We start from the raw sequence: 9192 nt of genomic DNA on the forward strand, positions 1-9192 counted from the left end.
GCAACTTACCGGGAACCAAAAGGCCGTCCGGCTTCGTAACTTATCCGTCCTCTTTCTTATTTCGGGTATTGACACTAACAGAATAGGGAGTCTCGACCAGCGAGCTTCTCCCCGGAGGTGAAGAGAGAAGGGTTTCGGCACAGTTTATATACAGTTCAGATAATATCAAAGCGGTAAAAGACAACATTTAGCACGTTATGCAAAAATATGTAATAAATATCAGATAATAAAGCCAAATATAACAATTATTCTAAGCTCGAATTCTTGAACCCTGAACCGGAGGTTCTGGGTAGAAATTCCCCAGCAGAGTCGCCAGAGCTGTCACACCTCCTTTTTGCGCGCCCGGCCCCGAAGGGTTAGATGCGCGGGTGGAGTTTTTCCAATTTAAGTGACAATATTCGAAATGGGATTATTTATTTAATTCAGAGTCGCCACTTGGGAAAGGTTTGGCTTTTGGTGTCCCAAGTCACCGGTTTATCTTGAATCCCAAATCGAGGAAATTTTCGACTTTTCCAAATGAAGTCTGCGAACCAGAAATTCTAAGTAAGGAATTCTGTTGACCCGAGGGAAGGTGTTAGGCACCCTCGAATCCCGTGGTTCTAGTACGGTCGCTTAAATTGTTATAATGGCTAAATATCCGATTTAAATACATGTTGTGACTTATGTGCTTTTATTAAGTTTTAACCGCTTTTATTATTATCATTTATTTTTATAGAATTGCAACGTCGTGAAAATGTATCTCGAACCACGTCACAATCAATGCACCCGTAATTGTTAACACATTTCGACTCCATTGAGATTTGAAATTGGGTCACATAAATGCGCACCCGAATTTAGGAATGTAATTTGATTAAGTCGCGCCTAAAGAATCTAACGCGTTATTGTCTTCGGGGAGGGGAGTGGAATTCACTAAACAGCCCGTCCCAAATTCTAAGTATTTATTATGACCAATTATTGAGGGCCCCGCAATTTGCCTTTTGATTCGGCGAGGCTCGTCTCATTATTTTAGAAGGGTACCCTACAAGGACTACATTTTTACTACATTTATCTTTAAAGGGAAGGATGATGCCGAATTTTGCTGGTTTAGACAAATACGGACTGAATCCTTATTATGTTTGCCGAACCTAAACTTGTTTGATTACCTGATTGATTGTTCATGAGGTGAAAGCTACGGCATTCTTTGTCTTCAACAAGTGAATATGCTTATTAATTCGCTAAGTGAGATTGCAAACAAACTAACAACATATATTGAGTTATGTTTTAACGACCTCCAAGTTCTATTCTTAACACTCTAACCTATTTGAGATTGATAAAGAAATCGGCTGTTTTATTAGGAAAAATTACTACTAATTGAACTCAAAAATGATTATTAGTTTTTCTCAACAATCATTACATCATTTCGAAACGAAGAATCTGTACCGAAACCTGATATCAAACCGGCATTGGAACAAATAAACTGACAAGCGAAACTGGCATTCATAGCCAGACTTTTAATATGACTGCATGAGAGTTTGTTTGGGATACATCTATCCCAGACCTAATACCACAGATTTGTCGATTCAGTGGTCTAGGCAGAAATACATACAAGTGTTTGCCCTGACTCTATGTTATACAGTCGTAACTAAACCAAACAGTATTATACTGAACTGAACGTATCCCAAATCAAACATGCTGTCTATCATATTGTTATTGCTATTGAACAGCGCTATCTAACAGTCCATCTCAGCAGAATGTATGCTAGTTTTATACAAAGTGTTTGCAGTTTGCAGTAAAATACAATCCCACTAACATTCGACCTATTTTTAACACCAATGTTATAACATGAACAACTGTTCTTTTCTTTATTTCAACTTCAAACTTTCAACAATACAAAGTTTCAGAGGTTGTGTACCTGGAAATATTTGACAATTGAAGGAAAGGGGGAGTCAGCAGAATATAATGACAACAAAATGCAGCAGCAATCACAGCACTATCAGTAGCAGCAGGGCAGAAATAGCAGCAGACAAAGCAATACAGCAAGAACCCAGCTCGAGTGCAGAGATGCAAATATAGCCAATAGAAAGCAATAGCCAAATAACAGCAACACCCAGTGGAGTAGAATCAGAACTCCAGATAGTAGTAGACCAATGAAAGCACTCAACTAATAGACACAACTGAGATTTCAAAGGATCAGAATTGGCTTGAACAAATTGAAACAACTGAAAACCCAATAACAAAAGGAGGAAGAAGGTTTCTGATTGTTGGTTGTATAGCTTCTATCCCTTAACCTCTCTCTATCTCTGTTTGTGTTTTTCCTATTCAGCTCTTAAGGTTCAATGTCTATCCTTTTGTGTGTGTGTGTATGTATTTCTATCTCTCAATCCTGTCTCTAATTCTGTCTGTATCTCCAGAACTTCAACTCTCCTCTATCTATGCTCTCTCTGACCTCTATTATCCGATGGTATCCTCCCCCTCTATCTCTGTATGTCCTCCCTTTTATAAGCTTTCACATTACCCCTTTTACAGCCTGTTTAGACCAACAGAAACCCCCTCATGTGCTGCCCTCTTTTCAGTTCCACTTAGTCATTTAAGTATTAACCAAAACCCCATCATATTCCCTTGGCAGGCTTACTTTTGTAATGTTTATTATTTCTGAAACTAAAGTAGGGTGTGGGCAGCAGGATGTATCTGACAGCATATGCTGTCAAAACATTTTTAAATCAAACAAAAGCCTTTATGCACATGTTGTGCACAAGTGCACAAATGCACATGTTGTGCACAAGTGCACATGCCCTCCAATTCTGACTGCAACTTAAACAAAATCAAACCCTTTACACTTCTGATTCAGATTAACAACTATAAGTAGCTAAATTCAATTCCCAACTGATTCATACAATGCTAAACAGGAGCAAATCAATTTGTATATTGTTCAAACATCTGAAACTAATTGACGACATATGTCGACTCGACTATACTAGTTATAACTCGTACAATCGAGACCAAAGTCAGACATTTAACAGTATCGAACACATGATTCGAATTGTACTGACTACGCAAAATTACATGGGAAGAATCAGTTGGTCAGTTCACATTTGAAACCCAATTAATTGCACAACAAATACATACATACAAATTATCAGAACAATTAGAAGAAAGACTCAATCAAACAACAAAGGTTCAGGCGAGATGGACAGGAACAGTTGATAAAACTCAAAACACAGATTAAAAACAAAACCAGAACAAATCTTTTAAACGAACATGGACTAACATAAATAAGCAAAGAGAATCAAAACTCACCTCAAATCTTGAAAAATCAAAAGCCTTAACTCGGATTCGGACAGACCTTTCTTAAGGCTGAACGGGCTTTAATCGAAGTGTTTCTCAGATGAGAAACACTTCGATTAAGGTCCATTAGACCTTAATCTTTTAGTTTGAACAAAACACGGACCATCGACGAAGACCTTCAAAGTTCCAAAAATTAGATCCGGGATTCGTGCTTCCCTGGTCAGATTCGGACCAAACCAAGCATGGTTTGGTCACGAGGGGGGTCTGGGGACTGTCTGGTGCGAAGTTGAGGTCGATTGGTGTAACTCGGGTTCCGACTCGAATCTTCAAATGAAGATTCGAGAAGGTGGGAAGGGATTCGAACTAAACGGCCAACAGATCGATGTTCAGGGCGGTGAGGGGGTTCTATGGTGTTCAGGCGGAGGTCATCGGCGTTCATGCCGCCGGGATTAATGGCGAGGGATAAGGGGGCGGCTAGGGTTTCGTGGGGAAGGAGGTGAAGACGGAAGCTGGGGTATTGGATAGGGGGGCAGGGTGTGGTAGGAGGCTTATATATGGAATGGGGGGATTGATTTCAACCGTTGGATGAGACGAGATGGACGGCTTGGATCTGAAGGTTTAAACGAAACGTCGTCGTTTGGCTTAGTAGGGGTCAGAATTGGTTCGGGTAACGGGTCGGGTAGTGGGGTTACGGGTGAAAGATCCGGACCGTTGGATCGGCTTGGTTTAAACGGTTGTGATGGGTTGGCATCGAAACGACGTAGTTTTGGTGTTAAACTACGTCGTTTTATGGCCTGGGGGTGGGCTGTTTGGACTGGTGGCTTGGGCTGTCCGTTTGGGCATTATTTGTTTGGGCCAATTTTAATAAATTGGCCCAAATCCGGAAAGGCAAGGCCCCCTTTTTTTTTATTATTATTATATAAAAAGAAATACAAAACTAAATAAAATCAAACACCCAATACAATTATTCACACACACGTTAAAATAATTCAAAAATGGGTAAAATTAAACAAAAATAAAATCACGGACGAAGATGCCTATTTATGATTTTCTATTTAACGACCGGATTACAGTTTGAATTATGCAGGACACATATATTTTCGAATTTTATTTTTTTAATAAAGTAAATAAATAAAAATGGGTCGAAGTCACAAATAAATCAACAAGGTGCCGCACAGAAATTCAAAATTGTACAGCAGGGCCAATTATTATTTTTTTATTTATTTCTTTTTTTTTTTTTTGAAGCGATTGTCGTGCGAAACAAAAATCACGTGCTCACACCATGTTAGCGCTCCTTTGGTGAGCGTTTCACCAAATATTTTGACTAATACTGATTCAATCTCCTACTTAGTCAATCGTTGCCTTTTACACTCATTGTGAATGCAGTCACATGATCTCGTGGGTCTGTTGTTCCATCATATTTTGGAATACCAAGCATTTTGAACTTTTTTGGAATTGGGAGTGGAGCAGCACTTGGCTTCCAGGGTTGTTGCGAATATCTATCCATATCTACCCCTTTGACTATGGGCGGCACCCCGGGTATCTGCTCTATGCGCTCACTTTGCTCTTTGAGCTGTTTCTGCAAGGTTAATACTTAATTTTGTAAATCTAAATTAACTAAATTACCTAGTTCTCCATCTTGCGATTCACTGGGGGTTACACCGCTGCCTGAATTAACAAGCCCGAAATGAGGGTTCTCCAGAGTGTTGTTATTTGGAGTAGGTGTGGGTGGTGCAGCAGGTAACTGACTAACTAAGGCCTGAACGGCTTTATTGACCTGTGCGGTAATAAGTTTTTGCAAAGCCTCATCCATAGCTTCAACATTTTCGAATTGAGCCTGTCCATCTATATGAGATCCCTCAGGAGTGCCTTCACGAGTTCGCCGAGGAGAGCCTTATGGAGAAATAATCAGTGCGTTATTATCCTAAGGGTCTCTCTGAAGTTGTTGGTTTATTTGGTTTTCTTGGTTTCTTTGAATGTTGTCATTGTTGTTCGACATAGTTGATGCAACAAGGAAAGTTAAGCGAAAAGAAAATAGATTATCAGATTCCCGGTAACGGAACCAATTTGTTTAACCAAAAAATGGAATTTTAGTCAATGCTAGAATTTAGAAGAACACGGGTTACTCATAATCGAAAGAATATGCAAAAGAGAGTAATTTGGGTAGCAAGAATATAATTAGGAGAAAAATAAAAAACCAAAGTTTATTCCAATAGTGTTTCGTGTCCTTACAATTGATCAGATATCTCCCTTTTATAGATATATTAGGGATATGCGTTTTGCCCAAATCATAATAAGGCTATTATGAATAATTAAAGATATTGAATGTTACGTTACATAATCATTATATTCAATACAAATTCTCTAACGTATTCAACATTTAATGCCTATTAAATACTGTATCTACACTCTTTTCTATTGTCATATCCATTCCTTTTGATTATCGGATATAAATGACTTAAATAGGTACGGGCACTGAATCCTTCGAATAACCGCCCGTGCCTTTTCCTTTGCCTTTGCTCGTTTCCGTTGCTGCTCGTGCCTCTTGGCTAATTGTAATTCTTTGACCATTTGACCAGTCCACATGTCTTGATACGTCACTTTTATATATAATTTTTCCCAATACAAAAACGACCTATTGAATCGTTACACTATATTTGTAACTCTAAAACCTTTTTGATCGTGATGGAGTTTTACATGTCAAATTTTCGAAAATGTGTTTTTGTTTGGGATATTTTATTCAAATATTATTTTCATCTTAAAAATGATTATTTACCTAATAAATTTAAAAACTGCAATTAAATATTATAGACGGTCCAAAAACTTGCCATCCAACTAATTGACTCGACGTTTTACAATGTACCAACTATTCGAATACCCTCCAATGTCGTTTTCGAAGTGGATAAGAATGACACACCTTTATTTATGGCGTACTCTACTTTGATGCAATAATACTTAATGTTCATACGCATCTCATGGGGTAGATATACCCCGATATGACATAACTAACTACACGGGGTATGGTCGCAAAATTAAACCATATATAATTTCTGACATTTAAAGTGTCAAATGTATGACTGACATTTAAAGTGAAACAAAACCAGCTAAATCGATTTCCAATGGTGATTTACACCGTCGGTCGCCATAGCTATTACCTTCACAGCTGCTCATAACATTCATATCAAAGCGACCAGCGAAACCTAGCTGCTGTTGCTATTTCTCCCTCGCCGGCGGCTTCTCTCCCCTCGTTTAGCCATCTGCTGCAGCGGCAAAAGGTACTAAGGGCTCATTCCTTATTTGGAAGAATTTGCAAAAGTTTTCAAAGATTTTGTTTCACTGATAAATATATTTGAAACTTCTTCAGATTTTTTTGGTTGTGGTATATTTTGAAAAAAGTTTGTAAAGCACATATAAATAAAGAACATCTGCAAAGAGGCCTTTCATGACCTTAGCTAAAAATAAGCGCGCAGTTCCCTATTTGTTTTCTCATTAAGAGGAAAATGATTAGGATTGAGTTTAATTGCAATTTACAAATAAAAGTCTAGAGTATGAATTAATAAGTTCTTTGCATTATTTAAAGTTTGGTTCAAATAAAAACTACCTGTTCGGTGTTTTCACCAAAAACAAATGCAAGACATGTATCTTATATTCACTAATGGTTAAGTGATATGAATCTTTCATCACTCATGATTAAGTGATATGTATCTTAAGTTGCATAATTTGGTATAAACATCAGAGTGGAAATAAGTATTTGTCGTAGGAAACAACATAAGATTTTGTTAACTAAACCCTCGATCGGTGCTAGATATATAAACCCATAGAAATTAAGTCGCTAGTATTTGTTTTCTGTTATATTATGGAGTTTCCATTCAACATTAGGCACCATATCTCTCAGCAAATTTAGGAGGTTAGATTTTCAAGCCTGTCTCCTAGGGAGTATCCGATATATATAGAGAAGATTTCAACCCTGGTAGACAGCTAGAATTTTTCATTTATAACGAGCATGTCATTTATTGATACTTGCAAAGTCTTGTAAATTTTGATAAGCTTGGATGTTATTTAAATATATGCAGAAACAATTGAAATAACAAGATCATGGCTTTCTTCCGGGCATTCTGGAACAGTCCCGTTGGCCCTAAAACAACTCACTTCTGGGGACCTATGGCCAATTGGGGATTTGTCATTGCTGTATGTTCCCAACCTCCGTTTTTCGTTTTCGTTAAATTATCTAATGTATAAAGTTCCTTATTTTTCTTCCGAGTGCAACTCTCTGAAGTTTATGAGAACTAATATGTTAGGGAATGATGGATTCAAGGAAGCCAGCAGATGCAATATCCGGGAATATGACTGCAGGTGAATATTAGTGTCATTTTACTAAAACAATTGTCTGTTTGTCCTTTCTTTTTGGTGCAAAATAAGACGATTTTCTGTGGAAACAGAACGTCTGGTGCTCGGCTTTTGATCTTGCATAAAATATTGTCTCAGTTTTAGACCATTCTTAAATTGTGGAATTCGGATATTGCTTGTGTCTCTTTGGGTGCAGTATTATGTGTGTATTCCTTATTGTGTATGAGATTTGCATGGATGGTACATCCTCGCAATCATCTGCTTCTGGCTTGCCATGTTTCAAATGAGTCAGTGCAGCTCTATCAACTTTCCCGTTGGCTAAAGCATCAACGGTAAATGTTTCCATTCACAAGTTCGGTAGTGACATTAGCAGAAATAACAATACTATTTGAACAATTATAAAATACTTCAAAAGTTCTGGTACCTGAACCAGAGTTTTGAGCGCCTTAATTTGATGTAAATCTGGCTGGATCAACTTTCGCTTTTCCTGTATTAATCACCTTTTGCCTTCTTGTTTCAGTGAAAAATAAAATCTGATCTTTTTCATGTTGTGCTTATCTTTAGGTACTTGCCGCAGAAGGAAGACAATGTTTCTTATTGACTTAAGTTCCTTCGTTTCATTCCCCGACAAGTTGACGACCAAAAGAGAGCAAAAGTTGCTTCATATTCCGCTTGTACTAAAACAACTTGTATTTTTACACTAAATTACATATATGTAAGGTGCCAAATTATTGCATGTTTCCTTATTTCGTCTATAATAGAGTTAGCTATCTTTGTGGTAATGTACAAAGTTGTGAAGAGAGCCGAACATATGGAACGAGGGAAGTGGCTCACTGGCAATAGCTCCATAGTCTTCTGCTCATAATCCTAATAACCTATCTGACATTATATCATTTAGACAGATCTTTTGACCAAATTTAAATCCAAATCAAAGCACAAATACAAATACAAATACAAAACTGAATTCGAAGCTGGAGCGAGCGAGCGACGACGCGAGGCTTGTCTTCTTTTCAACTCTCTAGAAGCTAGAAAAAGTGCTTCTTTATATAAGCACAAGAATTTTTTCTTTTTTTCCGATGAGGGATAAAGTTTCTTAGTAAAAATAAATCCTTTTTTATTTTTCTCCTTTCTCTGCCCTTTATTTTCTATTCATACCACAACTAAAAATGCAACAAACCTCACATAAATGGGGAACAGTTATATAATAAAATATGCATGAAAGAAGTGTGTGATTCGCCAGCAAGGAGTAATCGTATCTTGATAAGTATATTTTCCTTTGAACTTTCTGTAATGAACGTATATCGGATATACTCGGTTAATCGGTAGATTTGCATCTATGAATTGTCGAGCTTCGGTATATACCTATGCAACATAAGTCACACAATCAATACTTATCCGTCTTTAGTTTTCATTGTTTTATTCATTTCACCCATGAGCATTGTCTTATTTTGTAAGTGCCTAGAGAATTAGCCTTACAGAAATTTCCTTGAAGGGGCTTACATTTCAGACTTACATAGGTAATTCCTAAACGTGTAATCCCATAGATACACTATTTCATAATCTCATATCAACTTAGAAATC

At 37.4% G+C, this 9192-nt stretch overlaps 1 protein-coding gene across 1 annotated transcript; it reads left to right on the forward strand.

The window, feature by feature from the left end:
- The first annotated feature begins 6279 nt into the window (after positions 1–6279).
- LOC104213998 (mitochondrial pyruvate carrier 1-like) lies at positions 6280–8366 on the forward strand. Its single transcript, XM_009763585.2, has 5 exons — positions 6280–6539; positions 7338–7452; positions 7563–7617; positions 7808–7943; positions 8176–8366. Exons 2-5 carry the CDS (start codon positions 7360–7362, stop codon positions 8210–8212), a joined length of 321 nt encoding a protein of 106 aa, XP_009761887.1. The 5' UTR covers positions 6280–6539; positions 7338–7359; the 3' UTR covers positions 8213–8366.
- The last annotated feature ends 826 nt before the right edge of the window (positions 8367–9192 follow it).

This window comes from Nicotiana sylvestris, chromosome 6, assembly GCF_000393655.2.
Source record: "Nicotiana sylvestris chromosome 6, ASM39365v2, whole genome shotgun sequence".
Lineage (NCBI taxonomy): Eukaryota > Viridiplantae > Streptophyta > Magnoliopsida > Solanales > Solanaceae > Nicotiana > Nicotiana sylvestris.

What these genes read in the sequence shown, in the direction of transcription:
- LOC104213998 (XM_009763585.2), top strand. Translation starts at nt 7,360, where the DNA reads ATGGCTTTCTTCCGGGCATTCTGGAACAGTCCCGTTGGCCCTAAAACA. An exon ending in ATCCGGGAATATGACTGCAG is followed by an intron (nt 7,618 to 7,807) that starts GTGAATATTAGT and finishes CTTTGGGTGCAG; the next exon opens with TATTATGTGTGTATTCCTTA. An exon ending in CGTTGGCTAAAGCATCAACG is followed by an intron (nt 7,944 to 8,175) that starts GTAAATGTTTCC and finishes GCTTATCTTTAG; the next exon opens with GTACTTGCCGCAGAAGGAAG.